At 49.8% G+C, this 27,742-nt stretch overlaps 4 protein-coding genes across 14 annotated transcripts; 3 read left to right on the top strand and 1 right to left on the bottom strand.

The window, feature by feature from the left end:
* The first annotated feature begins 279 nt into the window (after window positions 1-279).
* Window positions 280-3,599, top strand: Tymp (thymidine phosphorylase). Its single transcript, XM_035440825.1, has 9 exons — window positions 280-472; window positions 589-791; window positions 1,238-1,336; window positions 1,696-1,825; window positions 1,949-2,067; window positions 2,567-2,729; window positions 2,836-3,066; window positions 3,191-3,331; window positions 3,421-3,599. Exons 1-9 carry the CDS (start codon window positions 280-282, stop codon window positions 3,576-3,578), a joined length of 1,437 nt encoding a protein of 478 aa, XP_035296716.1. The 3' UTR covers window positions 3,579-3,599.
* Window positions 3,254-5,176, top strand: LOC103162003 (protein SCO2 homolog, mitochondrial). Of its 4 annotated transcripts, none has more exons than XM_027396283.2 (2): window positions 3,254-3,391; window positions 4,343-5,170. In XM_027396283.2, the coding sequence occupies exon 2, from the start codon at window positions 4,350-4,352 to the stop codon at window positions 5,127-5,129; it is 780 nt and encodes a 259-aa protein (XP_027252084.1). In that variant the 5' UTR covers window positions 3,254-3,391; window positions 4,343-4,349; the 3' UTR covers window positions 5,130-5,170. The 4 variants fall into 4 exon arrangements, with proteins under 4 accessions (XP_027252084.1, XP_027252085.1, XP_035296715.1 ...); XM_027396284.2 differs by having other exon boundaries at window positions 3,283-3,420; XM_035440824.1 differs by lacking the exon at window positions 3,254-3,391 and adding an exon at window positions 3,611-3,724 and having other exon boundaries at window positions 4,343-5,176.
* On the bottom strand, window positions 3,990-19,596 carry Ncaph2 (non-SMC condensin II complex subunit H2). 8 transcript variants are annotated; one of them, XM_027396279.2, is made up of 21 exons: window positions 19,464-19,596; window positions 14,549-14,650; window positions 13,123-13,178; window positions 12,919-13,003; window positions 12,774-12,842; window positions 12,606-12,685; window positions 12,374-12,519; window positions 11,954-12,037; window positions 11,288-11,385; window positions 7,381-7,452; window positions 7,086-7,152; window positions 6,856-6,963; window positions 6,715-6,768; window positions 6,487-6,557; window positions 6,315-6,408; window positions 6,147-6,215; window positions 5,980-6,035; window positions 5,798-5,899; window positions 5,560-5,709; window positions 5,325-5,492; window positions 3,990-4,442 (listed from the first exon to the last, which is right to left on the bottom strand). In XM_027396279.2, exons 1-20 carry the CDS (start codon window positions 19,476-19,478, stop codon window positions 5,352-5,354), a joined length of 1,719 nt encoding a protein of 572 aa, XP_027252080.1. In that variant the 5' UTR covers window positions 19,479-19,596; the 3' UTR covers window positions 3,990-4,442; window positions 5,325-5,351. The 8 variants fall into 8 exon arrangements, with proteins under 8 accessions (XP_027252080.1, XP_027252079.1, XP_035296713.1 ...); XM_027396278.2 differs by having other exon boundaries at window positions 11,288-11,397; window positions 19,464-19,595; XM_035440822.1 differs by having other exon boundaries at window positions 3,990-4,908; window positions 11,288-11,397; window positions 19,371-19,594.
* A 227-nt stretch (window positions 19,597-19,823) lies between these two features.
* On the top strand, window positions 19,824-24,152 carry Lmf2 (lipase maturation factor 2). Its single transcript, XM_027396274.2, has 14 exons — window positions 19,824-19,981; window positions 20,509-20,762; window positions 20,865-20,893; window positions 21,020-21,225; window positions 21,299-21,477; window positions 21,708-21,849; window positions 21,981-22,115; window positions 22,187-22,292; window positions 22,376-22,472; window positions 22,545-22,727; window positions 22,804-22,972; window positions 23,052-23,163; window positions 23,238-23,334; window positions 23,428-24,152. Exons 1-14 carry the CDS (start codon window positions 19,888-19,890, stop codon window positions 23,722-23,724), a joined length of 2,100 nt encoding a protein of 699 aa, XP_027252075.1. The 5' UTR covers window positions 19,824-19,887; the 3' UTR covers window positions 23,725-24,152.
* The last annotated feature ends 3,590 nt before the right edge of the window (window positions 24,153-27,742 follow it).

Here is a 27,742-nt window from a genome sequence, read left to right as displayed (position 1 = left end):
GGATGCCAGATCGGAACCGGGCCAGATCCAGAAAACTGGTAAAGGCCCCTGAGTTGAATAGGTACTGGACTGGGGTCTTTGTGAAGTTGAGAAATGGGGAAGCCAGACCGGGGGCGGCCGGGGTGAGGTAGGTGGGTGGTGCTGGGTATTGAGAAAGACATGGGCCAGTGATGGTCACCAGAGACAGGAGCAAGGTTGGGACAAGTGGCCATGGCTTCAGGGACATGGACAGGGATACAGGTTCCAGCAGTGTCTCAATATCCCCTGCAGGCTGGAGCAATGGCAGCTCCAGGGTTACCACCTCCCTCAACCCCAGAGGCAGCTGGTGCTGTCTCAGGGAGAGTGAGTAGGGAACCCAAGCAGCTGCCTGAGCTGATTCGTCTGAAACGAGATGGAGGGCATCTGAGTGAGGCAGATATCAGGGACTTCGTGCATGCAGTGATGGATGGAAGCGCACAGGACACACAGATTGGTGTGTGGCAAGCCCTAATTGGACTTTGACCCCTGACCATCCCATATGCACCTCAAGGATCCACAGTACCCCATCACCATCACAGGCCCACACCTCACTCATATGTCCATACTTAGGGGCTATGCTGATGGCCATTCGGCTGCAGGGCATGGACATAGAGGAGACATCTGTGCTGACTCAGGCCTTGGCAGACTCTGGGCAGCAACTGGAGTGGCCCAAGGCCTGGCACCAGAAGCTTGTGGATAAGCACTCCACAGGAGGTGTGGGTGACAAGGTCAGCCTGGTTCTGGCACCTGCCCTGGCTGCATGTGGCTGCAAGGTTAGTGACTGCCACCTCCACAAATCTCTGACCCACTCACTCACAGGCACCTCCTCCCCTCAAGCCAGGCTCAAAACTCTCAAAGTCAAAACCCAGGTTGTCCTATCTCCCCCAGTATAGACACAAGTTCCACCATGGAATACAACTGCCACACCTCACAGAACCCTCAGAGGAAGAGCTGGGTCTTTCTCTTCTTGTCCCTTGGATAAGACTAATATAATGAGTGCCAGCTCCTGCCCTACTGACAAATTACTCCCCACCAAGTACAATTTATTTTTCTTCCCAGCAATTGGGCACCCACATGAACTGTTTAAAATATTTGAAAATATTACAACTGCTTGAAAAAAAGTCACTTCAGCTGGAGTTCTTACTAGGGGAGAGAGAAAATGTGGACAAGGAGAGCAGTGCGGGGGGTGGGGGGCACACTCAGTATGCCTATCCCCCAGGTGCCAATGATCAGTGGACGTGGTCTGGGACACACAGGGGGCACACTGGATAAGCTGGAGTCTATTCCTGGGTTCAATGTCACCCAGAGCCCAGAGCAGGTACAGGTGGTCCACTAATCTGCAATTGATCTGGGTTGAGGGAGAATCACAGGATGATCCGTGGATAGGATATTTATCTGGGTCACTAGTGAGAGTGTTGACTATTCTAAAGGTCATTGATTGTAGATAGGCCAGAGTCATCAAGAGAACTTTGATCACGATCAGTACCATTACCCAGGAATGGTGGAAAAAAACACCAATGAGCTGCTAACCATTAATGTGTCATAACTAATCAGGTTCTAATCAGGATCCTTCAAAGGTCTGTCATCAGAATCAGATTACTGACACTCTCAGGCTATGTTTTGAACTTTTGCTGGGTCAGTGGTCCTTCCCAGAGGTCACTGCAGGTGTCTGAACAGATACTGCTCTTGCTGGAGGAAGTGGGCTGCTGCATTGTTAGCCAGAGTGAGAAGCTGGTCCCTGCTGATGGAATCCTGTATGCTGCACGAGATGTGACAGCTACTGTGGACAGTTTGCCACTCATTACAGGTGACCTGATATGGGGTACCCTGACTGACACACAGTCCACTAGGCACTGCCACCTTTATCACAGAGGCAATCCCTCCTGTCCCCAGGGATCATATCCTGGCATGATGTTTCTGTTCTCCACAGCCTCAATCCTCAGTAAGAAGGTCGTGGAGGGACTGTCCACTCTGGTGGTGGATGTTAAGTTTGGGGGGGCTGCAGTCTTCCCAGACCAGGAGCAGGCCCGAGAGCTGGCAAAGACGTTGGTGAGCCCATGCTGGGCCTCTGTGGCCTTTCTTTTTTGTTTTCTTGTTTCAAAACAGGGTTTCTCTATGTAGCCTTGGCTGTCCTGGAACTCACTCTGTAGACCAGGCTGGCCTCAAACTCAAAGAGATCGGCCTGTCTTTGCCTCTCAAGTGCTGGGCCACCACCGCCTAACATCTGTGGCCTCTATGGAGGAATGTGAACCTCACCTTCTATCATATTCCTGCCTCTGCCCACTCAACAGTCCTGGTAGAACCAACTGGCAATCCCCCTTTACAGTTCTCCTACCCTATCTAATCAAGGCTGTCCCGAGCTTGGGCCTAGAGAAATCCTTCATATAGCCCCTCCACTTAGGGCGAACAAGCCCACCCCACAGCACCACCTCTGAGGCCTAGCAGTGTTGGTTTCTGATCTCCACCCCAAGCCTTTCCTGACATCCTAACCCAGGTGCAGCAGGCATAGAATTTGATCATGCCAGCTAGACACTGAGTGCCTCCCCAGGTTAGCGTGGGAGTCGGCCTGGGGCTGCGGGTCGCCGCAGCCCTGACTGCCATGGATAACCCTTTGGGCCGCAGCGTGGGCCATACCCTGGAAGTGGAAGAAGCGTTGCTTTGCATGGATGGTGCGGGGCCGCCGGACCTACGGGACCTGGTTATTAGGCTAGGTGAGAGGGCTGGGGTCCCGACCACCTATCTGTATATTAGGAGCTCTCAGCCCCTGCAGCCTCTGCAGCCTCCAAAGCTCCTGCGCTCCGGCCCTCCCGCCAGCAGGGGGCACCATCCTTTGGCTTAGCGGACAGGCGGAAACCCAAGACCAAGGCGCCGCTCGAGTGGCCGCGGTGTTGGACGACGGCTCTGCGCTGCGCCGCTTCCAGCTGATGCTTTCGGCGCAGGGCGTGGACCCGGGCCTAGCCAGAGCACTTTGCTCCGGGAGCCCCACGCAACGCCGCCAGCTGCTGCCCCACGCCAGGGAGCAAGTGGAACTGCTCGCACCCGCAGACGGTGAGACCGGAAATCCTGGGCGCCAGATCCCACCCACTTCCTCTCCGCGTCTTTTCCTTCCTGGTCCTGCCCTCTTGTGTCCGCCCGCCGGCTCTCAGCTCCTCAGTGACCGCCTTCTCCCCAGGCACGGTGGAGCACGTCCTGGCTTTGCCGCTGGCCCGTGTGCTGCACGAGCTCGGGGCGGGACGCAGCCGAGCGGGCCAGCCGATCACGCCGGGAGTGGGTGCCGAGCTGCTGGTCGACGTGGGTCAGTGGCTGGACCGCGGTGAGCGCCGTCCGGAACCCGTAACCACTCCTACACTCTCGGGCGCCCGCTGTGACCTAGGTAACTGCTCTCCTCGCTCGCTCGCACAGGTACACCCTGGCTCCGCGTACATCTGGACGGCCCAGTGCTCAGCTGCCAGCAGCGCCGCGCTCTGCAGGGGGCGCTCGTGCTGTCGAACCGCGCACCCTTCAAGGCCCCTTCACCTTTCGCTGAGTTAGTCCTGCCACCGACCTTCGCTCAGCCCTAAATCCGACCCCACCGCAGCCAGGTGGGTGGGTCCCGCAGTTGAGCAAGCCCTCCATCCATCAGGGCGGGACTGGGTGGAACACGGTGAACACACGACCTCCTAAGTTTGTCTGAGGGGGCTGCTACTGCCTCATCCAGTGCATTGTGGTGAGCTGGAGACTTCCTTGTGTGAGGTGCACGTACTGGGGCCCAGAAAGGGGGTGAGTTGCGAATACTTACCAGCCCCATTTTCTCGGGGTGGTGCCAGGAGCCAGCGCAGGGACAGATGGGCCTATGGTGCCCTGAACATGAATGGGCTGGGCTGTGTGACATTGGTGCCACTGGTTTTCTACTGAGCCCTGTATCACCCTGTAGTGAGTGACCCGAGGCTAGAAGGATTACTCCCTTAAGGTGGTAAATCACAGTATAAACATCCTTTAAAAAAATTTTTTTTTATTGTAAATAGACACATACGCTCTGGTGCCCAGGCAAAGCATATTCTGAATGCTTCCAGGCATCTAGAGGGGAAGCTTGGCAGTTGAGGTGCAGGTTATCCATACATTGGGTTAATGAGGCTGAAGCTCCCTAGTTAAAGAACTAGGAGTGACAGATGTGGAGCAAGCCAGTTATGGCATTTGATGTTGCCTAGGCTGATGCTTAAGGCTTGAGGCAGAGCAGTTCTGAGTTCAGATAAGCAGATACAGACAGCTGGCTAGCCTGCTTAGATGTGGGGTGACAAGTTTCTCCAGCAGTGGAAGCCCAGGCACCTTGTCTGTTCTTTTCCAGGAGCTTCATGTCCATGGTGCTACAGGCTCTAGGGCCCAGAGTTTGGCCCAGGCTCTCCCAGTTCAAACCTCCAGTCCTCAGGATCCCAGGAGGCGAAACTCTGTATGTAAAGTCCAGACACTGGTCAGGGCAGAGCCAGCCCCAAGGTCCCGGGCTAAGAACTAGGCTGCTGATCACTGCCCTGTTTGGAGCTGGGCTGGGCTGGGCCTGGCTGGCAGCAAGAGCTGAGAAGGAACAGAGGCGTCAACAGCAACGAACGGAGGCCCTGCGCCAGGCTGCTGTGGGCCAGGGTGACTTCAGCCTACTGGACCACAAAGGCCAGCCTCGATGCAAAGCTGACTTCCAAGGCCAGTGGGTACTGATGTACTTTGGCTTCACTCACTGCCCTGATATCTGCCCTGATGAGCTGGAAAAGCTGGTTCAAGTGGTACAGAAGCTGGAGACAGAGCCTGACCTGCCCCTGGTGCAGCCTGTCTTCATCACTGTGGACCCAGAACGGGATGACGTGGCAGCCATGGCCCGGTATGTGCAGGACTTCCACCCAAGACTGCTGGGTCTGACTGGTTCTAAAGAACAAGTGGCCCAGGCTAGTCGCAACTACCGTGTATACTACAGTGCTGGTCCCAAGGATGAGGACCAGGACTATATTGTGGACCACTCCATTGCCATCTACTTGCTCAACCCAGATGGACTCTTCACAGACTACTATGGTCGGAGTAGGTCAGCAGAACAGATTGTAGACAGTGTACGTCAGCACATAGCTGCCTTCCGTAGCATCCTGCCTTGAAGTATACTGCCTAGGCCCTGTCAGTAAATGAATGTACTTAATCTGTGTGTGTGTGTGCTCTCTATCTGCCGCCCATTTAAATGGTTGGTTGGGTGAACAGGTAGGAGGTAGCAAGGCCACTTTATTAGACTAGGCCAGCACTGGAGTAAATGGCCCCACCGCACAAGGGAAACAAGATTATCAGGTATACACTACCTTCCACCCTGCCTCAGTGCTCTTCACTCAAGGCTGGGCCATGGAGGGGGCAGCATAGGTCTGGAAACGCGTATGGGCTCGCTGGTGTGTGAGCAGTCTCAAAGACATGGTGTCCACAGCTGCCTCCAGTCCTGGCTGCTGGGTGATCTCCACCGTATAGTCATTAGCCTGTGAAGACTAGGCATCAGCAGAGTCCACAGGTGTTTCCCCATCCCAAATGTCCCGGGCCACTCACCAGTTGCAAAGAGGCCAGCATGGAGCGGCACACCTCAAAAGCAGGCTGCCCAGCTACAAGCTCCGCAAAAGGGCACCACTCATTGAGCTGGCGGAACCTTGAAACCAACTGGTCCCCATAGGTATGTATATCAAAGGGCACGTGCTGCTCCTGAACAGGGAAAGGACGTGTTAGCTTCAAACGGAGAGACAGCTCTAAACAATCCCCAGGCTGACGGTTCCCAAACAGCATGCCTCACCTGCTCCTGGAGCAGGGGCTGGATAGTATCTTCCCAGTCCCTGATGCGTTGGCTCAGCTCTGTCTCCTGCACAAACTTCTGGGAGGTGGCAATGAAGAGTTCCTACAAAAGGACCAGTGGGTTCTCCCTTGCACATAAGAGCCCAGGATGCCCCACTGCTCCCACCTGCGACCCAGGCCTACCACATTTCTTCGGACCAGCTCCTCATATCTCAGGGACTCTGGCATAGCCTCTGCATCTAGAAAGGCCTAACAATGAGCTGCTGCAGCCAGTGGTGGGGCTGCACACCCTCTCCTCCTGCAGCTCTTGCTCCCTCAGCACATCTCTGCCACTCCCCATCCAGACCTACCTAGGTCAGCAGCTTCCCCAGGCACCACCCCCTCAGGCTCTGCATACTCTTCAGGCTCCAGAAAATCATCTGCAGAGATGTGGGAGAAGTGACCAGAGGAGCTGCTAAGACACAGGAGGTGCTGAGAGCACCAACCCCCAACCCCACGCCACATCAAATGGCACCTACCTGCTACCCCTAGGTCTTCTAGGGGGTCTTCCAAGCGTTCTTCCTCTACAGGCCACAGATCCTCCGTGGCCCTGGGCAGCCATCTCTCAGTCATCTGTCCAGAGAAGATCTGTGAGGAAACTCAACTTCCAGTCCCTGTGGGGTCTCAGACTTCAATACTATGGGTACTTGCCTTACGTCTCTGAAGCTTCTGAAGGGTCTCTAGCTGTTCCTTTACGTGTTTCCAGTACAGCACTTCCATGTCTGCAAACAAAGACCTTATGAGGAGCTTCCCCATCCAGCCCAAGCTCACATTGGTCCGCCCAGGTCTTCAAGTGACCCTGGCAGGGAGAATGGGGGTGGAACCAGGGAAGGCAGATAAAGAATCTTCCCCATCGGGTTCAGAGGACCCCAGCCTCACCTGCAAAAGTCGGGCCCTTCCGCCGAGGCCTCCTGCTGTCAGCATGCTCAGCATCTGTGAGAGAGTGATTAGCAAGAACCAGGCTAAAATTCTAGCACCCAGGCAAAAGGGCATACCACCTTAGCCCACACACTCACTCACAGGCAGCCAGGTACCACTGGTGGAAGTCCTGCAGCTTGGTAGCACCCTTCCTCTTGCGCTTCTGTCCTGGAGGCTCTTCCACACCGGGTGGCACAGAATAGGGCTTACCTGGAAGCAGAGAGGGACTGCCTCAAGCATGGCCAAGGGGAGGGGATACAGGGCCCCTCCAATCCACTACCTTGTAGCCCTAGTCAGAGGAATGTGAATGAGGTGTCACAAATCCTACTGACCTTTCTGGAAGAGCTTAGAGTCCAAGGAGTCAAAAGGGTCCAGGCTCTGCCAGGCGTCTTGGGTCTCCTGAGCACAAACACAAGCACAAGCTGAGGAGGGGAGAGCATGAGGCCTCCCTACCAGAGCTGACACAGTGGTGACAGCCCAGAATCACAGAGGCCCACAGGTATGTGGGAGAGGACTTAAGTTTCTGGAAGGAGTGCTGAGGGTCTAAAAGGTACCAAGGCAAAGACAGGATGGGATGCCCCTGAATATACGCTCCCTGCCAGGGCCCAGGGGCCTGGCATCTCTCACCTGTGGCTGGGTGGCAGGCTCCAGGGCCCCGTGTCGCTCCCGCAGCATATATCTCCTTGGCAAGGTGGTACTCTGCAAAGAAATAGCCCACAGGTCCTCTTCTGGTTCCTGGCCACCTAAGGCTCTCAAGATCCCAGAAATTCTTAGGTTCACATCTAAAACATGGTTTTCAAGGGCCCTCTTAGGGACTAAAAAGTAAAAGCCTTAAGGAGGGGCTGGGAAAAGTTAACAAAGTGCTTGCCCTGCAAGCATGAGGGCCCGAGTTCAATCCCCAGTATTCACATAAAGTCAGCCAGGTGTGGTGGTGCTCACTTGTGTAACAGTTCCTCCTAGATTAAAACTATGACATAGGATGTGAGAAGGGAAATGAAATGGCAGGATGTTCTAAGGCAGTGTTCTCAGCCTTACTAATGTTGTGACCCCTTAAAACAGTTCCTCATATTGTGGTGACCCCAACCATACAATTTCATTACTACATGCTATAATTTTGCTACAGTTATTAATCATAATGTAGATATTTGATACGGGAACCCCCCAAAGGGATCACAACCTACAAGTTAAGAACCACTATTCTAAGATGAGGTGAAATATTCCACCTTACAGGGACACTCATTAAGATATCAAGTAAACTCAAAATAGCTTCAGGAAGATCCTAAAACTGACCAGATTCACTAGACCCCTATTTCCCCAAGAATATATAAACAGTAAAGACTTGCTGAGAAGATTCTCCAACAGCCCAACTGCTTAGAAGTAGATACTAGCCAAGGTTCATACAAGACTCACACAAGCTGAGCTGACTGGAAGAGGCTGAGACCAAGCAAGCCACTATGAAGACACTCCAGCCTGCTGAGCTGCCTTCAAGCTGTGCTCCAAGTTTCCAGCTTTTGTGAGCTGTCACATATGCTTAAAGGGTCTGAGTCATTTCCACTCCTATAGGTAACACCTCACCTACATCCCTCCCTCTAAGTAATCCCAATAAAACTCTCATTGGTTCACCAAGTTGGACTTTGATGCTATTTGCATGTTGATCTGTCTTCAGTTCCTTATCTAGGGTAAATAGACAGTTGTTCACATCTCCCCCTAAAAAGAATGTCACACAACATTCTGACACCTAAACAGGGACATGACAGAACAAAAGACAAAATGGAGATAAGTTCATGGTCAGGGATGTACAGGGTAGCAAGTCATGTAACTGAAGCTGAACAGCCTAAGAATAAGGAAATTTCCTTCCGTGTACTGTGTGAGAGTGTCTTCTTGCTTGGTAGCAACTGCAGGGTTCTTACTATGGGTAGGGAGACATGCAACCAAGGCTGAGACATGAAGATTAGTGTTTATGAAGGGAATTCCAGGGTGACAGTCTTTATCCATATGGAATGGGGTGGCATGCCTGCTTGATGAGTGGGGCCCAACACATGAATATGGAGATGCCCTGAAAACAGCTAAAGGGTTTAGAGGAAATTTTTCAGTCTGACAGCACACCAGGGGGAAGATTATTGGCAAGCAGTGGAGGAGGTTTCTTGGCTATTGCTGTGTGTAGTAAGAAATGCACCTGAACCAGAGATGGCAGCCACGCAAGAACTTGTTTGTATAAAGGAGAAATTGCAACAATAAAAGGAAATGCAGTTAGCATCTTTCATCCTAGACTCTCTCTGGTCTGGCAAGTAAATCTGATAAATGAGAGGATGAGATAGAGGTAGGCACTGACTTGTCATTTCTTAGGGCTTGGAGGCTGAAAGGGAGATGAAGTACAAATTAGATCCATGTTCAAAAGCCCTTCCTGGGATCCAAGAACTTGGAACCCATGGAATAATTAAGAGTGAGGAGGAGAACAGGATAAAAAGTGATAGGAAATACCCCTAATAGTAAAAAAGGGAAAAATATGTGACCCAGCATGCAGATGGATATATTAACTATGGCCTAGTACAAGAAGCTATGGTGAACAGCATTTAAACTGGTGGAAGTGGGGAATACTTTTGGATAAGCAATGGAGGAGCCTGTCACTGCCTGGCTTGTGAGACTGTGGGACATGGAATTGGATGTCATCAGCCTGACTGCCGTGGATGCAAAATATGAGGAACAGAACTACCCATCCCTCCTTAAGGCAAAGGCTGCATAACCTGAGATATAAAGGAAATCAGTTCACTGGCCTATCATAGAAACACTCGGTTGTCTGAGCTCCCTATAAATGTCTGGGAATGAAAAATGGCAGAGGAAGAAGGCACTAGTAAAGGAACTGGGATTATGAGAAGCTGTACTTGAACCTCAGTTCCCCAGGCCACATAGAACTATGTTCATGGAGTGACCTCCAGATTGCTATGGGGACTTAGTGGTTCTGTTGAGTCCCATGGTGGGATGTGATCTTTATGAAGTAGGAGAGGCTTTGGCAGATCTAACCAATCTAGTTTGCAAGATGCTAAAGTACTTGGGAGGCTATAAGAACAAACAAACTATGGGTGCTCTGTAAAAAGACACAAAGACTCACAAGGCTTTTGAGCAGGCTAAGATCTCTGTAGGACAGCCTGCACAGCTGTGTGCCCCACTACCATACTGTCCCTTCCTGAACACTGTTAAGTTCAGAAGGCTATAGCCAGGGGCTATGGCAAAAGCAATCTAAGCAAACAGTTCCTGTAGGGCTTTTGGTCTCAGCCCTGGACAGGAGCAGACGCTCAGTACACAAAAGTTTGTCATCCCAGTAATGGCAGAAACAGACAGATCTCTGTAAACTTCAAGGCCAGCCTGGTCTACAGAGTGAGTTCCAGGACAGGCATACTACACAGAGAAACCCTGTCTTAATCAATCAGTCTTTTAAGAAGTTAAAAAAGTCTGTCTGTGGAGGCTGAAGCACTAGATCCCCCAATGGTGCTAGAGTTACAGATGGTTATCAGCTGCCTAATATGGAGGCTAGGAACTGAACTTGGATCCTCTGCAAAAACAGTACACACTCTTAACATCTGAGCTATCTCTAAAGCCCCCTAGTTTCTTTTTTCTTTCTTTTTTTTGGTTTTTCGAGACAGGGTTTCTCTGTGCCGAGCCTATCCTGGCACTCACTCTGGAGACCAGGCTGACCTCGAACTCACAGAGATCCGCCTGCCTCTGCCTCCCAAGTGCTGGAATTAATGGCATGTGCCACCAACACCTGGCTAACCCCCTAGTTTCTTAATGCATTTTGTATTACAATGCTGGGGATTAAACTTGGGGCTTCCCATAGGTTAGTCAAGAATTCCATGCAAATACATGCCCAGCCTCAGGGCTTTAGTTTTGTATGTAGTTTGTTTGTGTTCAATAAGTAAGGATTTATGTTTTTGGGGTTTTGTTTTTGTGGGGACGGGAGATGGGGGTTTCAGGACAGGGTTTCTCTGTGTAGATTTGGAACTAGCTCTTGTAGACCAGGCTGGTCTTGAACTCACAGAGATCCAACTGCCTCTGCCTACCAAGTGCTGGGATTAAAGGCGTGGGCCACCATTGCTCAGGTAGGGTTTCTTAATTATCTCTGGATAGATTATACCCAAGGGGCTGAAAGAGGCAGCAGAGTCCTGCAGACTCGTTCTCTCATGGCAGCCTGACAGCAGTGGAACTTGAGGATCAGCTGATGGCACAGGTACTAGGAGTTCCACAAGGCTCAGAGCCTTGAATGCCAGTCCATCCTCAAGGAACAACTGCCATCCTGCTTCAAGAGGGAAAGGATACGGAAGCTGCAATTAAACAGTCTGGCTGGAGGATGGCCAGGCTTCTGGGCAGACACTACCTCTGAGAGGATAACACAAAATTAGGGTGATGGGACAACATCAATGTGAAACACAGGAGCCAAGACCACTGCACTGTTGTCCCCATGGAACCTTAATTCTACCCCAGAATCAGGGCTTGCTCTGTTGACAGCTTGAGCTCTGCAACTTCATTGTTGTCCCACCTGCTGTGAGGTCCTGGGCTCTGCAGGCTCTAGAGCCACCTCCGGGAGCTCTGCTGCATCCTCTGCATCCTCATCTGCATCGCTGGGCACTGGGCCTTCTAGAAAAGTGTCTGGTTAGGAACCAAGAAACCAGTTAGCCCTAAAGAGGCTGGAGGCCAGGCAGCAGTTGGAGCTTCCATGCAGAAGGCTCAAGTCCAGCTCCTAGAAGAGCTGGACAGGCCAGACTCTTTCCTCAGTTTCACACTTCAGCATTAGAAAAACTGAACAAGGCTTTATATTCTCTTCCTCATTCTGGCATGCTTTGATTGGTTTACCTTATTTCTTGGCAAATATTTATGTGTTTGCTTATTTTCTTATGCATTTATACTGGGGGCTGAACCCTGGGCTTTGTATTTGGCTATGCAAGCACTCCAACAGAGCTACTGCCCCAGCCCACATATTCTTTGTTACCATTTACATTTATCCAGAGGAGACATAGGAAAGCAAATCTCACTGATGATTACACCCAAGCACAGAGAGCCAACAGAAGAAGACTGTATCTGCTACCATTAGGCCTGTTCCCCAAAAAGCCAATGAACAGGAAGCAAACAAAACAGGCTAAGGAAACAGAGAGCGTTCAAGGTCAGAGTACCACCTAGTACTGCCTCCCTGATACTCTCTTCTCACCTGGCTCTTGGGGGATGCTGAGTACAGGAACAGGACTCCCATTCCTAGAGACTTCCATTGGCTGCTCTTCAGCACCCTCAGCATCTGGGAGAGACAGAGATTAGACATGGTCAGCCCCATTCCCAGAAGGTCCCCACTGGTGCCAAAGGAGCCTCCCTAAATTGCCAGCAGAAAGCAGAACCCAGGCCCCAAGCCTGGGACTAAGGAGGACACCAGATACCAGACCCCAATACTGAGCTATGGCTGGAAATCAAGGTACAAAAAAAGATGAGGGAGAGAAGCTCTAGCCAACCTATCCACAGTAGAAAAGGTATGTGGTATGAGTGAGATAGCTTCTAAGACTAGAGATGGCAGGCATAAGGTACCCAGCAGTAGTCTCCCAAAAGGTCTTCTACTCAGCCCCCACATCCAAACCCTTACCTTTCTGGCTCCTTGGCATGGGGCACACATCCGCAGGCTCCACAGGACACATTCCCACTGGATCCAACATAAAGTAACCTCTGGGATCGGGGGTACATGTGTTCATCCTAAAATCCTTCCGGCTGGCCAAGACCTCACCCTGACAGCTGTGTTGGCAAGAACAAGCTTGCTACAGAGACCCTTCCCAGGCAGGTTTCCCGCCCTTTTCTCCCATGCTAGCACAATGTTATACCTATACAAGGGGTTGCTGTTCTTTTCCACTTCATCAGGGGCCACCAGGGCCATGGGCAGAAGGGGTATGATAAGCAGCTCCTATGGGTGGGGGAGGAAGAGCTCTAAATTCTACACGGAGCAACACTAAGAAGACTGCTATCCCCACCTCAAAGGCCGGGACACTCACACTGGATGCCTGGTCATTTTTCAGATCCACATTAGCCCGGGAGTCAGGGAAGTCATCCAGTGACCGGAGCTACAGGAAAAAGCAAGTATTCATGGGAGCAGGGCCAGGCAAGCACTCAGGGCAGAGTCCACATGCCCCAACTTACCTCATCCTCTGTTTCATAGAGAGTTCCTGAGTTGACAGCCCTATTGCTCCCATCTTCCTGTACTAAAGAGAGCTGCTTGGCTCGCCTAAGAAAGTAAAACATACTAAGAGCATTCTGGGAAACTTTGGGAGCCTCCCAAGCTTCAAGCAGGGCTCAGCTCAGAAGATGAAGGCCTCTTCCTCCTGGCTCACTTCTAATACTCACCTCTTGCCAGAAATAAAATCGAGAGCCTGGTAGACCAGCGAGTAGAGGTACTCCACCTGGCAAGCAGAGGCAAGCGGTAAGGACACAGAAAGGAGGGGCCTATCTGAAATGGTGCTTGGAAACACGCCCCCTTTGGGGGAGGGAACCTCTTATTAGACACTGGTACATATCAACATCTGGCCATCACTTCCAAACCTTCATACAAGCCCAGCCAGTTTTACTACTATTAAGTAATTCTCACTACCCAGAGTGGTGGCATATGCTTGCAACCTCAGCACACAGAGACTAAAGCAGGAGAATTATCATGAGTTTGATGCCAGTCTAAGCCATACAGTAAGTTCTGGGTTAGAGTATAAGACTCCATCTCAAAAACAAATCCTTTTTTATTAATTTTTCTTATTTTTAAAACAATCTTATTTTACATACCAATCCAAGTTCCCTCTCCCTCCCATCCTCCCATTGCCCCACCTTTTCCCCATCCCATCCATGGGGAATCAACAAAGTATGTCACATCACTTGAGGCAGGACTGAGGCCCTCCCTCCTATATCTAGGCTGAGCAAGGTATCTCTTCATAAGGAATGGGCTCCAAAAGGCAGTTCATACTCTAGGGATAAATACTGGTTCCACTGCTAGTGGTCCCACAAACTGCCCAAGACACCCAACTGTCACCCACATTCAGAGGGCCTAGTTCGATCTTATGCAGGTTCCCCAGCTGTCAGTCCAGAGTCAGTTAGCTCCCACTTGCTCAGGTCAGCTATTTCTGTGGGTTTCCCCATCATGGTCTTGACCACAAGGATGACCCCAGCTAAGAATCTAAGCAATAGTAGAGAGGGCACCTTAACTACCCTTCCCCTGTAATCAGACTGATGTCTACCTTAATTGACATCATAGAACCTTCATCCAGTAACACACCTGTTACTCAAACACTAGAGATGCAAAGGCAAGAGTATTAGGGGTTCAAGGCAAGCCTCAGCCACAGAGCAAACTCAAGGCCAGTCTGAACTAATAAAATCTTGCCTCAAAAACAAGCAGGTTGGGAATGTAGTTCAGTTGGTGAAGCATTCACCTAGCATGCATGAAACCCTAGATTTGCCCCACCACCACCACCATCACAGAAATGCAAAAATTGGACATGATGATTGACACCTGTCATAAGAGCACTCCAGGAGGTAGATGCAAAGGTATCAAGAGTTCAAGGTCATCTTCCTCAAGTAGAGTGTTCTAGATCAGCCTGAGATGCATGAGATGTGTCTCAAAAAAGCAAACAATAGACTCCAGTTTTTCTCTGACATTGAAAGTTGTCACTGTGACCCACAGTGACAGCAGGCTAAAGATAGATGTACACTGCTGCTGTCTCAGAAGGAGTTAATCACATTACACCCGCTCAACATTGAAGCACAAAGATCAGCAGTCTGCGGAACCCACCTTTTTACTGTACACACAAGCTGAGCCCTGGATCAACAGTGCTGCCTCAATGAAGTTCATAGTGGTTTTGCCTTCATCAAAAGAAATGCAAATCTGGTCCAGCTGCAAGAAAGAACATTAGTAAGCTAGACTCGGTGGGCATGCCTATGATCCCAGCAGTTAGGACACTGAGGTAGGATTCAAGGCCTGCCTAGGATATAAAGTGAGACAGTCTCAAAGAAAATAAGATACCAGTACAGGAGAAACCTATGCTCACTTCCTCCATGCTGCTCGCACTGCACATTGTATCCACCCTGGTTAAAACCAACGGGGGACAGACTCCGGCAAAAAGACCCTTTACCCTGAGAGAAGGAAAATGCAGCACTCTCTATCCTTTGATTGGTAAATTCAGGAAATGGTGCCGTATGTAGTTCTCCCTCTCCAACCCTCCTTGGTCTCTGTGAACCTCGGCTCTTTTTTTTTTTTTTTTTTTTTTTTTTTTTTTTTTTTTTTTTTGAGACAGGGTTTCTCTGTATTGCTTCACTCTGTAGACGGGGCTGGCCTCAAACACAGAGATCCACCTGCCTCTGCCCCCCACCCAGTGCTGGGATTAAAGGAGTGCGCCACCAACACCTGGCAGAACCTCGGCTCTTAACTAGGGTTTTTGGCTCTTTTTTTCCCCCTGAACACCTACCATGTGCATCTGTCCATCTCTGTTCAAACGACCAGTCACACATATATCAACAATTGCCAAATCTATCCTCAGAACACCTTTCTCCCTGAGGCTCTGAGGTTTCATTTACAGATACCTACTGAGGATCTTAAAAAAAAAAATCAAGATACCCCACAGAAATGTTCAAGGTATTGGGGATTAACACAAGATCTTACAGACACTCTTACTGATGCCAAAATCCATATGTCCAACTGTCTTATTCAACTATTCAGATCTTTTCTTTGGTTTTGGTTTTTCGAGACAGTTTCTCTGTGTAATAGCCCTAGCTGTCCTGAAACTAGCTCTGTAGACCAGGCAGGTTTCAAACTCACAGAGATCCACCTTCCTCTGCCTCCCAAGTGCTGGGACTAAAGGCATGCACCCCCAACTATCCAGATTTTTATAAACAAGAGTCAAATGAGCAAGTGCATGCTGGACTCCATCCTACCCATAGCCAGAAACTGAAGGACTTCAGCTCCTCTCCTCTTTTGCTCACTTGCCAGTTCAATCTAGGATCAGCCCCTTACCACTTCCAGGTTCCTCTCTAATGACTGCTGCTCTGGCCCAGTCTAACCTCTAACAGGGCTCCTGACCCCCACTCTTCTCCTCTATGTTATTTGCAGGCCTTCTGCCACTCAGAGGGAAAGACATGAAACTAAACAAGGCCTCCAAGGAAAGTCTCTAAACTCACCAGTCTCCTCCAGCTACCAGACGTCCCCTGTGAGCTGTACTTTTGTGCCTTCCACTGAAACAAGCTCCATGTCCCCTCTACATAAATTTTTTAGCTTACCAGACATGGCAACTCCTTTTACCTCAAATAAAATCAGATCCCTCAGCCAAAGTCTTCATAGTATCCTAACCTTTTCTTTCCAGTCTATCACCAGCTTGTGACAACACACAGATACCAGCACGGGGAGGAATAGATCTGCCTTGTCTACTACCAGCTGTGACTTCCAGCATATCATTTAATCTCTCTAGTGACTATATCAGTTTTTTTGTAAAGACTACATTGCTTTATATAAAAAACAAAGAAGCAGTGCTTAGGCCAAGTAGACACCTAATAACCAATAATGTGGCTCCTATCTTGGTGCCACCTTCATACTCCTACCTTGGTATGTAGAATTTCTCCCTAGAGAACAGAAATTCTATCTCAAAGCATAAATTACTGTTTGCTTTATTTGCCATCCAGGTTTTTCTTTTGGGGGGCGTCTTTTTCCTTTTTGGTTTTTTGAGACAGGGTTTCTCTGTGTAGCCTTGGGGCTCCTGGAATTTGCTCTGTAGCTCTGTAGACCAACCTAGCCTTGAACTCAGAGATTTGCCTCCCAAGTGCAGAGGCAGGCGAACCTGGTCTACAGAGTGAGTTCCAGGACAGCCAGAATTACAGTGAAACCACCTCTCAAATAAATAAATAAATAAATAAATAAATAAATAATAACAATAATAAAACTTAGTCATAAACAGAACAGTACCTAGTAGGACCAAGAAATCACAGATACCCTTCAGCCAAGAACAAGCATGGGATGCCATAGATTGGCTGTTCAAGAAAAAGTGAAGAGCTTCTAAGATGTGTGACAGTGCATTTGCCTACTATGTATGAAACCTTTGGGCAATGAGATAGCTCAGTGTATAAATGTGCTTACCATAAAGCCTGATGACCTTAAGTATCTATGTAGAGGAACAAACTTCCACAAATCATCTGACCTCCACACTGGTATGCATGCACCCACACACATAATAATTTAATTTTTTTTTTCTTTCAAGATAGGATTTCTCTGTGTAGCTTCGGAGTCTTTCCTGGAACCAACCTGGCCTGGAACTCAGAGATCCACCTGCCTCTGCCTCCCGAGTGCTGGGATTAAAAGGCACCAACCACCACTGCCTGGCTAATAATTTTAATTTTTTTAAGTTAAAATAAAACAAACAAACAAAAACAAAAAACAAGAAAAGGAACACAAAGTACAGAACATCCAAGGATAAAGCTAAAAATACTGAGCAATGACTGCAATGAAAACCTGAGGGCTTTAAAATAAGCCATGTTGTGGCCTGGCTATATTTTTTTCCCTAAGATGTGTGTTTCCTTGCATTTATGTGTGTGCTATGTGCTTACAGGTGTCCATAGAACCAGATGATGTGCCTGGAACCCCTGAAAGTAGAGTCACAAGCTTCACTGTGAGCTGTATTTCAGTTCTGAGAGCCAAACCCAGGTCTTCTGTAAGAGCCGAAAGTACTATTAACCAGAGTCATCTCTCTAGCCCTGATTTTAATTTTCTAAAAAAATATATGGGCAGCACCAGGTGTGGTGCATGCCTTTTAATCCCAGCACTTGGGAGGCAGAAGCAGCAGGATCTCTGTAAGTTGAGGCCAGCCTGGTCTACAGATGGAGTTCTACGACAGGCTCCAATGCTTCAGAGCAAAACCTGTCTTGAAAAAACAAAAAATAATAGTAAAATTTTGTAAGTGTTTTTCCTACATGTGTCTGTGTACCACCTATGTGTTTGGTGCTAATGAAGGCCAGATGAAGGCATTGGATCCCCTGGAACTGGAGTTAAAGTCAGTTGTGATCTGTCATGTGGATGCTTAGAATTGAACCTGGATTCTCTGGAAGAGCAACCAGTGCTCTTAACTGATGAACCATCTCTCTAATTCACTGCACTCCAATCCCTTTTTTTAAAACTTTGAAGCATCACACTAGCTATAGGATGATGTCCAATCTAGCAACATGGATGAGAAGGTTTTACATATCTAGGCATAATAGGCCTAGACTAGACATAATGGGGAACTGATGAACTGAAGTGATACTCTGGCAGTATAACTGACAGAATTCATAGGTAAACTTGGTGTGGGATATGAGGCCTTATTACATCTCTTAATTTCCATCTTTAGTTGAACAGTAAAACTCTTTACCAAAATAGAGGGCTAGAATTTAAACCAAAACCCAAAAGCTCCTCTTTAAATAAAACCCAAGAGCTCACATAATATCCCAGAAAATGCCAAGAGTGTGGCGAGAACAGATTAGGAGGCAACACTTCGTTAACTTACAAGTAGAGGTAGTATCCCACCACATGGGGTTGAAAACCCACATTTTAAATCACTAAAGTAAGATATTCTATTTTTAAGGGAAAGAAGGCTCCATCCCAAGAAGCTCAACACTTAGGAGAGTAAAAAGAGACGGTGAAATAGAAATCCTAATAGCACTGTTTCAAAAAGGAAGTTGTCAGACCAAAAAATGCTCCCCAACTGAATTATAGAACATTTCGAGGTCTCTTGGATTTTGTAAGATGACTACCACTACTGTTCAAGAAAAGAGATCTGTAACTATTCAGTAGTGGAATCCGATTGAGTTGGGCTGAGGAGTGAAAATGCAGAAATGGAGCAGACAGAGCCCGAAGAGATCTAGACACTGCTGCTAAAAATGGAGGAATGAAATGCTGATAGGCTAGATGACAGCGAGAGGCAGGACCACAGACCAGGAGCGGATCCGTCTGGACAAAGAGGGCTCAAGTTAAGAGCCTCGGGTATGGGTGGGGTATGGGTGCGTCATGCTACACCAGGGAAAAGATGTGGGCGGAGCTTGAGGTCTAAAATACGAGAGATCCCTTTCCCTTCGGAAATCCAGATCTCTCAAATACAATTAAGAACTCAGGCAAATTAGGGTCCATTAGTATTCGCAAATAATCCAGAGACTGAGACAGGAAGATTTCGAGTTTAAGGCCTGCCTTAAGAAGAAAAAAAGGGACTAAAAAAAAAAAAAAAACTCCGTGGTAGAGCGCTTGCCAAGCTCGTACAAAGCCCTAGGTTAAATCCCAAGCACCGCAAATAAAAAAAAAGGAAAACGAAAGTGATGCTTCCTAGTGTATTGCACCCCAAAAAGAAAACAGAAAAAAATTTATTTATTGAAGAAAATGGTTATCATCCAACCAAATCGATTTCACAGCTGGCTAAAGGGTAGAGACCTGAAAATGACAGCTCCAGGATAATCCAACTGAAGAAAGTTTCGAGAGGTAGGCTGGAGTTGGGGGAGGAAAAAAACGAGAAACTGAGGACAAAACACCAGACGGCTACAGACCTGGAGGCGGGGATGGCAGAGACGCCTGAGTTCCCAGGCTCGTGCCATTCCCCCTCCGCCCTCACCTCCTCCAGATACTCGCCCAGCTGTGCTGCTACGTCCACCTCCCAGTTCTTAGTGAGATCCCGGATGGGCTGCAAGAGGTGAGCGAAGCGCACCTCCACATCCTCCATGTCCAGAAAAGGACTAGAGGCCCGGGACCGTACACTGGCTCCGGATAGGGCCAGCAGACTCAACCTGCCACTGGTTCTGGCGCCATTTTGGTGTTCCCGCCCAGGAAGTACGTACACGGACGCGGCGCGCAAACCTATGACGTAACGCGGGTCCCAGTTTCAAAGTGAAAGGCGCACAGGGGAAAGAGGAGGGCCCAACGAGGCGGGGCCTACGCCGGAGGGCGTGGTTAAGACCCGGGGCGGGGCCTGGAGGACCCGATGAGACTAAGTTTATGGGCCAGTTAGCCGTGAGTTCCTTGGCACTGGGTGGAGCGCTGTGACCAAACCCGACGGATTCCTGCTGGGGCGTGGGCCAGAGGCGGGGCTGGGGGGACCAGCGGGCACTGCTTCGGTGGACCGCGTAGCGGACATGGCGAGCTCCCGGGTCCCACAGCAGCTTTTCCTGCAGGGTGTGGCCGCTGTCTACACGTTTGCCTTTGCGTCCCTCTACACCCAGATCCCAGGTGAGGGCGCCGAGAGTGGAACACTCACACGTGGTATCATCCCTTCCTTCACCCTGAATACGAGCTCTCTGAGGCGGCTGTGAGGTCCAGGCCTCTACTTGGGACTAGGGAGCAGTAGTTTTGTGTACTGCGGGCCCACTACAGTGTAGAGGGAGAAAGATGTGCAAGCGTCGGTTTCCCCTTACTATTCGGATCCTCACCTGGGATTAGGGCAGAACCCCGAAGGGAGTAGGAGACAGATTTCTACCTGGACTCCAGCCGAAGGTGCTGACCCAGAGTTAGGTCTTCTGAACCTGGGGTTGGGGTCAACAATTTCTAACCTGAGAGAGAGCATCTGGTAGAGCAAAACCTACATGGGGTTGGAACATCTGCAGACACAACCAGGAGTGCAGGGAGCAGCCGTGGCGGGAAGCATGTAGAGGCCCTGACAATAGGGCCTCTGCATGCGTGGAGCTGGTGGTGGGGCTTCTTCAGGGCTTAATTCAGATGAATTTCGTCTGAGAAGACACTGACATGCCCTCCCACAGGCCTCTATGGCCCAGAGGGAATCCTTCCTGCTCGAAGAACACTGCGGCCCCAAGGCAAGGGTCGGTGGCAGCAGCTGTGGGAAACGCCAACACTGCTATGGGAGGCACCAAGACTGGGGCTGGATACTGCCCAGGGTCTGGATCTACTGACCTTATTGGGCACCGTGCTAGCACTGGGTGCCCTGCTCCTGAACTCTCTGCGACACCCCTTCATCTACCTGTTGCTCTGGATTGCCTACCTATCAGCCTGCCAGGCAAGTGAGACTCTTAGAACTTCAGCCTCTGTCTAACCTGCCCACTGCCTTGCCTGATGCAGCAGACACACAATGGCTCTCTAACAGCTCCTCTCCCTACAGGTGGGCCAAGTGTTCCTTTATTTCCAGTGGTGAGTGACTCCTGGGCCAATGCTGCCTGAGGCTGGGCAAGGGATGTTCACCTCTCCTGGGAGGACCCTGTGAGGGAAGCGGCCTTAATGGAGAAGAACCCTTTATGATATTTCTTCTCCCTATAGGGATTCCCTGTTGCTGGAGACCGGCTTCCTAGCTATACTAGTCGCCCCACTGAAGAAGCCTTCCAACCGCAAGGGTGGATTATCAGGGGCCTTACCCCATGAGAACCTCCCATTCTGGCTTGTGCGCTGGCTGCTGTTTCGACTCATGTTTGCCTCTGGCGTGGTCAAGCTGACCAGCCGCTGCCCTGCGTGGTGGGGACTCACTGGTGAGGGCCTGGGCCTGAAGCTGGGGTGGCCTGGAAGCTCTAATAAACCCTGACCCCCACCTATTACCTGCAGCCCTCACCTACCACTACGAGACACAATGCCTGCCCACACCAGCTGCCTGGTTTGCCCACCACCTGCCAGTCTGGCTGCACAAGCTCAGTGTGGTGGCCACCTTCCTCATCGAGATCGCAGTGCCCCCTCTGTTCTTTGCCCCTGTTCGCCGCTTACGATTGATGGCCTTCTACGCTCAGGTGGGTAGAAGAGAGTGTGGCCTTCACCGGTGGCCAGTGAGTCTTATTGGGGACAGAGCAGCCCTGGGAGTGGTGAGGTGATGGAGGTGCTGTTGGGAGAGCATTGCAGGTAGAGGGATGTGCTACTCAGATAAAGGCTACATGTAGCCTTTGTGAAAACCTCAGTCTTTAGGTCAGCAGGGCTCAAGAAGAGCAGCCTGCCACAGATCTGATTGCAGACCTTCCCACAGGTATTACTACAGGTCCTGATTATCATTACTGGCAACTATAACTTCTTCAACCTGCTAACCTTGGTGCTTACCACTTCCCTCCTGGATGACCATCACCTGTCTGCTGAGCCTGGCCTCAGATGCCACAAGAAGGTGCCCACCTGTGAGTATCATCCTGTCATGACAACCAAACTGATATCAATTGCCTAGTACTCCCAAAGAACCCCTGTTCCACCTCCACCCCAACCCCTTGGCTGCAGATCCTCAGCCAACCTGTGACTGTCCTGCCCATAGGCTGGCCCAAGGTCCTGCTGACCATGCTATCCCTACTGCTGGAACTAACTGTTTATGGGCTGCTGGCCTATGGCACCGTGCACTACTTTGGCCTGGAGGTTGACTGGCAGCAGCATATCATTCTTTCTAAAACCAGTAAGTGCCAACCTGAGGGTCTAAGGAAAAGGGCTGGGTCAGCCCCTAATCACAATCTCCTCAATCGGCAGCCTTCACCTTCCACCAGTTCTTCCAGTGGCTAAAGATGGTGACTCTGCCTACTGTGTGGCTGGGGGCAGCCTCCCTGACCTGGGAGTTGCTTATTGCCCTCTGGAGGTATGTATGTACCTGAAGACAGGGGCAAGAGGCTACTTTCACCTCAGGCCTGGCCTGATGATACTTGGGCCCCCTGTCCCCAGGTGGATCCAGGTGCAAGGATGGCTGCGGAAGTTCTTTGCCAGTATCCAGCTCTCCATCCTGGGTGCTGCCACAGTGGCCTTGTTCTTGATCAGCCTAGTAAGTGCCTCTGTGGAGAATGGGGTTGGGGGAAGATGGAGCAGCACTGAGCTATTGCCTACTTGCTTGTAGGTACCTTACTCCTATATGGAGCCTGGGACCCACAGGCATCTCTGGACTGGGGCTCATCGCCTGTTCAGTTCTGTGGAACATCTGCAGCTGACCAGCTCATATGGCCTCTTCCGTCGGATGACTGGTCTGGGTGGGCGGCCTGAAGTGGTGCTGGAGGGCAGCTATGATGGACACCATTGGACAGTGAGCCCTCCCAAAGGATGTCGGGGTAAAGGGACCAAGTCTAGCCATTTCAACTAACCATATGTCCATCCTTTAGGAGATAGAATTCATGTACAAACCTGGAAATGTGAGCCGACCACCCCCTTTCCTGATACCCCACCAGCCACGCCTCGATTGGCAGATGTGGTTTGCAGCCCTTGGCCCACATACACAAAGCCCCTGGTTTACCAGCCTGGTGCTACGTCTCCTGCAGGGCAAAGAGCCAGGTGAGGGATAGTCTGGGAGAGGAGCTGGGACAGGAAGGACAAGTTCAGAACCATGTTAACCTGTCCTCCCCTGCCACAGTGATCCGCCTGGTCCAGAACCATGTTGCCAAGTACCCGTTTCATGAGCAGCCACCCACCTACCTACGGGCCCAGCACTATAAGTATTGGTTCTCAAAGCCTGGAGAGCACAGGTAAGGCAAGGATGATGGGTGGGGTACCCAGGCCTGGGCTATAGCCACATGCTGACTATCCAGTTCTGTTACAGCCAATGGTGGCACCGCCAGTGGGTAGAGGAATTCTTCCCCTCTGTATCTCTGGGGGACCCAAAGCTGGAAATGCTGCTCCAACAGTTTGGACTTCAGGTGTGAAGGCATCAGCTGGACTGTGGGAGGGGCAGGGTGTTTGCCTGTTGCAGGAGTAAATCTTACGGGGTTTTCTTGGTTTTATCTCCATAGGATAGGAGTCCACTCCGGGGCCGCAGCCCCAGCAATGCCCTCGCACAGACACTAAACTGGGTGCGAACACAGCTGTCTCCTCTGGAGCCGTCCATCCTGCTGTGGGGACTCTTGGGGGCTGTGGTGACTGTCAGAGTTGTACAGACCCTACTTGCCCCCTGCCCACTCCAGTCCTCAAAATTGTCTAGAGAAGAAAAACGTAAGCAGACTCCCAAAAAGGATTCCAGAGCTGCCTCTGAGCAGGCTGCCCCCAACAGAAACAGCAGTGACTCTGGGGCCTCCCGGAGGAAAAAATAGCTTCATGTGCTGTCAGCCAGCCACATGTCCTGATGGAATTATATCCCTAGAATTGCATCCCATCTCATGTCACAGCCCAGCCACGGTGCCTTGGGCAGTCCTGCCAGGGCAGATGCAGCTTGGAGTACCACCCCTGAGAACTGTTAGTGTTACCTTGAACCCTACTAGTCCCTCTGCGCCAACCACATCCTCCTCTAGTCACCTTCCACTGTGTTGGCAACTAGCCCAGAAGTGGGCTTGTGGCCTCTCTCAGGACTTTCCTGGAACATTGTCAGTGTACCCATGGATGTAGAGGCCTGAGTCTGGAGCCCCTGTCCAGCCCTACTGTGAAGGATATGAGCTGTGGCTAGGAGTGAAGGGAAGTGGGCCCACGTGATAGTGCCTACCTACCCCTCAGACTGAACCAATAAAGGCACCATTTGTCCATACCCCTTTGCTGGTGATTCCTTCTAGAGAGGCCTGAGGACAGTTGGCACAGACTAGACTGGTTACTGACCCAGCTAAGTGGGCTCCCTCCTTGTCACTCAGTCTTCTCCAGAAAATAAACAAAAAGGCCTGGTTACAGGAAGCCTTGACGTGTCGATGTGGCACAGCCTGGCAGACCTGTACAGCAAGGGCTGTGAGACCAATGGAGGAAGATGAAACTAGAACAGCCCAAGGACCAGGGAACTTTTCAGAACATGTCCTTCTCTCCACCTGCTTTATTTTCTGGTCTTCAGAAAGGGCGGAGTGTGAAAAGATAAAAGAGGGGAAGAGTACTAGATAGTTATTTTGGACGGGGGTGGGGGGGTTCGAGACAGGGTTTCTCTGTGGCTTTGGAGGCTGTCCTGGAACTAGCTCTTGTAGACCAGGCTGGTCTCGAACTCTTGAACTCACAGAGAGATCTGCCTGATTAAAGGCGTGTGCCACCACTGCCTAGCCTCTAGATGGTTATGTTAGCAAAGGAGCAGACCTTGGATGGAAGAAAGAAGATTCATGCTGTCTCCCATAGCTATAGCTCTGCCCTACGAAGAGGACAAAAAGGAGCTGGAGTCTATTTCTCTAGGGTCAAGCTATCAGACTCTCCTTCCCTGGGATCTTGCAGCACAGCTTCCTTTATCCCAGCTCTATTGTTGGTCCACACCTCCTCCTTTTGTTCTCCCAGTGTAGCTCCCAGATTCAGATACTCCTCCCAAGGATCCTCCTATCTATTCATCTCCAGCACTGCACTGGGATTGTTGGCATGTGCCACCAAGCCCATTTTTTGTTTGTTAATTGTTTTGTTTTGATGGGGTGTTTTGTTCTTTCTTCAAGACAGGGTTTCTCTGTGTTGCCCTGGCTGTCCTGGAACTCATTCTGTAGACCATGCTGGCCTCAAACTCAAAGATTCTCCTGCCTCTGCCTCTTAAGTGCTGGAATTAAAGGCTGTGCCACCACTGCCAGCTTGCAGCCACTCGATCTTAATTGGTGAGCCATCAGTGTTTTTTAAGTGTAAGTTTTTATAGCATTAACTACATTCATAATATTTTATAACTATAAAAAATATTTTAGAACTATAATCTCTTGCCATTGTTTCTAGAACTTTCACAGTACCCCAAAGAGAAAACCTGTATCCATTAAACTATAACTGTTCTTAGTCCCTAGCAATGTGTTCTGCTTTCTTTTTTTAATTTTAGACACCTCATAGTAACTGAATTATATTCTCCCTTCTGCCTTTTTTTTTTTTTTGGTGGGGGGTGGTCTTCTTAAGCACTATGGTTTCTTTTTATATATACTAGTGCTCTGTCTGCATGTATGCCTTCATGACAGAAGAGGGCATCAGATCCCACTATAGATGGTTGTGAGTCACCATGTGGTTGCTGGGAATTGAACTCAGGATCTCTGGGAGAGCAGCAAGTGCTCTTAACTGCTGAGCCATCTCGCAAGCCCCATGCACTGTTTTCAAGTTCCATCCATGTTATAATGTATCAGAGTGTCATTTGTTTTGTTTGTTTTGTTTTCCTTTTCTGAGACAGGGTCTCATGTAGCCCAGGCTATATCCTATCCTAAACCTGTTACCTCTAAAAAGGCCCAGAGTGTGCCTGGGAGGGCATCAGGGCTCCAGATTCTGTGTACTGAAGGGGAATATCAGGCCTTTCTGCAGATAAGTAGCCAAAGATAGCCTTGAACTTCTAATCTACCTCCACCTCTCAAATACTGGGATTACAGATATGGTCTACTCATCTGTTTGGGGAGCTTGTTTGTTTTGGGTGTGTGTGTGTGTGTGTGTGTGTGTGTGTGTGTGTGTGTGTGTTGCTTTGTTATTGAAGTGGATTGATTGGTTGGTTGATTTTGAGACAGGTTTACTGCATTGGCAGGACCAGAAATTAGTAGGTAGTCCAGTCTAGCCTCAAGCTTGCTACAGTTCTCCTGCCTCAGCTTTTCACGTGCTTCCTCCCCAGGCTACATTTCTTTCTTTTCTTTTCTTTTCTTTTCTTTCTTTTTTCTTTTTTTTTTTTTTGTTTTTGTTTTTGTTTTTTTCAAGACAGGGTTTCACTGTGGCTTTGGAGGCTGTCCTGGAACTGGAACTAGCTCTTGTAGACCAGGCTGGTCTCGAACTCACAGAGATCCACCTGCCTCTGCCTCCCGAGTGCTGGGACTAAAGGCGTGAGCCACCAACGCCCAGCCATTTCTTGTTTTGTCACACAAAAGACTAAATACTCATACAGTGGGTTGAATATTTATCAACAGTAATTATTCTAATGGCTTCATCACAAACAAAACTGCTGGCTCTCTAGCTCCCTTTTCAGCTCTGAAAGCAGTACTGAAAAACATGGCCAGCAGCCAGGCATGGTAGTATACACCTTTAATTCCAGCACTCAGGAGGCTAATCTCTGTGAGTTGGAGGCCAGTCTGGTCTACAAAGAAAGTAACAGGACAGCCTCCAAAGCTACACAGATAAACCCTGTCTTGAAAAACCAAATAAATAAATAAGAGAAGACAGAAAATGAAAAACATGGCCAGCAAAGACAGTGTCACTGTCTCAATTTATGCAGGTAGCCTTGTCACTGCAAGTGACTGAAGGAAGAGCACCATTGTGATGGTGTTTCAGTGTCACATCAAAACAGTTTTGGCAGGCGTTGGTGGCGCACACCTTTAATCCCAGCACTCGGGAGGCAGAGGCAGGCAGATCGCTGTGAGTTCGAGGGCAGCCTGGTCTCCAGAGCGAGTGCCAGGACAGCCTCCAAAGCAACACAGAGAAACCCTGTCTCGAAAAATCAAAAAACAAAAAACAACAACAAAAAAACAGTTTTGGCCTTGCAGCCTCTGAAAGGAAGTAAGCAGAAATCAATGCTGTCCTTTGTTGCCAAAGTCTGCATAGGAAGACCAAAAGAGCAGCAGAGTACAGCCAACAGGAACTTCAAGGGTTGTGGCAAAGCTGGAAGGGGGGTTCAAGAAAAAGCCAAGACCCCCCACCCCATTCTTTTCTTCAGGCCCCACAGCAGTCCCAGAAACCTGAGTCTCCAGAAAGGTGTGACATTCCCCTTGAGTGCACAGAATCTGGTGCTCTGCCACCCTCCTATGACACCTGGGGGAGGGTGCTTTTTAGGGGTGACAGGTTTAGGAAAGAGCCTACAAGGGACACAGGTTCTGGGAGCAATAGCCAGGAGGACAATGACCAGAACCAGAATGGGAACAGATGTTGAAGAGACAATCAGGTCAGATATTGTGGCTCATACCTGAAACCCCAGAGATCAGGAGGCCAAAGCAGAAGGATCTCAAATTTCAAACCAGCCTGGATTGCATAGCAAGTAGACAGAGATGTGGGAGTGGAGATAGTAAACCGTAATTGTCACACTAAGTCATACCATGCAGCCCCTACATGTAGATTTGAAGCATGGTTTCCAACCCGAGGAACCAAAGGCCCTTGGAGAAATGCTAGATCTGTAACATGAAAAATAAAAGACCCAAGACAGATATTGGGGATCAAGCTTCAAGCTGAAGATAGAAAAGCAAAGCAGCTGGCCACTACATCTTACCTCTACCTAACACTGAGTGA

The sequence above is a fragment of the Cricetulus griseus genome, chromosome 2 (genome assembly GCF_003668045.3).
Source record: "Cricetulus griseus strain 17A/GY chromosome 2, alternate assembly CriGri-PICRH-1.0, whole genome shotgun sequence".
Classification (NCBI taxonomy): Eukaryota; Metazoa; Chordata; class Mammalia; order Rodentia; family Cricetidae; genus Cricetulus; species Cricetulus griseus.
This window is presented reverse-complemented; position numbering and strand designations above follow the sequence as displayed.

Bases quoted from the DNA above. Each gene is read 5' to 3' on its own strand.
- Tymp (XM_035440825.1), top strand. From the start codon at position 280: ATGGCAGCTCCAGGGTTACCACCTCCCTCAACCCCAGAGGCAGCTGGT. The intron at 3,067-3,190 runs GTGAGACCGGAA...CCTTCTCCCCAG, and splicing joins ACTGCTCGCACCCGCAGACG to GCACGGTGGAGCACGTCCTG. The intron at 3,332-3,420 runs GTGAGCGCCGTC...TCGCTCGCACAG, and splicing joins GGGTCAGTGGCTGGACCGCG to GTACACCCTGGCTCCGCGTA.
- Ncaph2 (XM_035440822.1), bottom strand. From the start codon at position 19,478: ATGGAGGATGTGGAGGTGCGCTTCGCTCACCTCTTGCAGCCCATCCGG. The intron at 13,179-14,548 runs GTGGGTTCCGCA...TCTGCTTGCCAG, and splicing joins CTTGTGTGTACAGTAAAAAG to GTGGAGTACCTCTACTCGCT. The intron at 12,843-12,918 runs GTAAGTTGGGGC...TTTTTCCTGTAG, and splicing joins TCTATGAAACAGAGGATGAG to CTCCGGTCACTGGATGACTT.
- LOC103162003 (XM_035440824.1), top strand. From the start codon at position 4,350: ATGTCCATGGTGCTACAGGCTCTAGGGCCCAGAGTTTGGCCCAGGCTC.
- Lmf2 (XM_027396274.2), top strand. From the start codon at position 19,888: ATGGCGAGCTCCCGGGTCCCACAGCAGCTTTTCCTGCAGGGTGTGGCC. The intron at 22,973-23,051 runs GTGAGGGATAGT...CCCCTGCCACAG, and splicing joins CCTGCAGGGCAAAGAGCCAG to TGATCCGCCTGGTCCAGAAC. The intron at 23,164-23,237 runs GTAAGGCAAGGA...GTTCTGTTACAG, and splicing joins TCAAAGCCTGGAGAGCACAG to CCAATGGTGGCACCGCCAGT.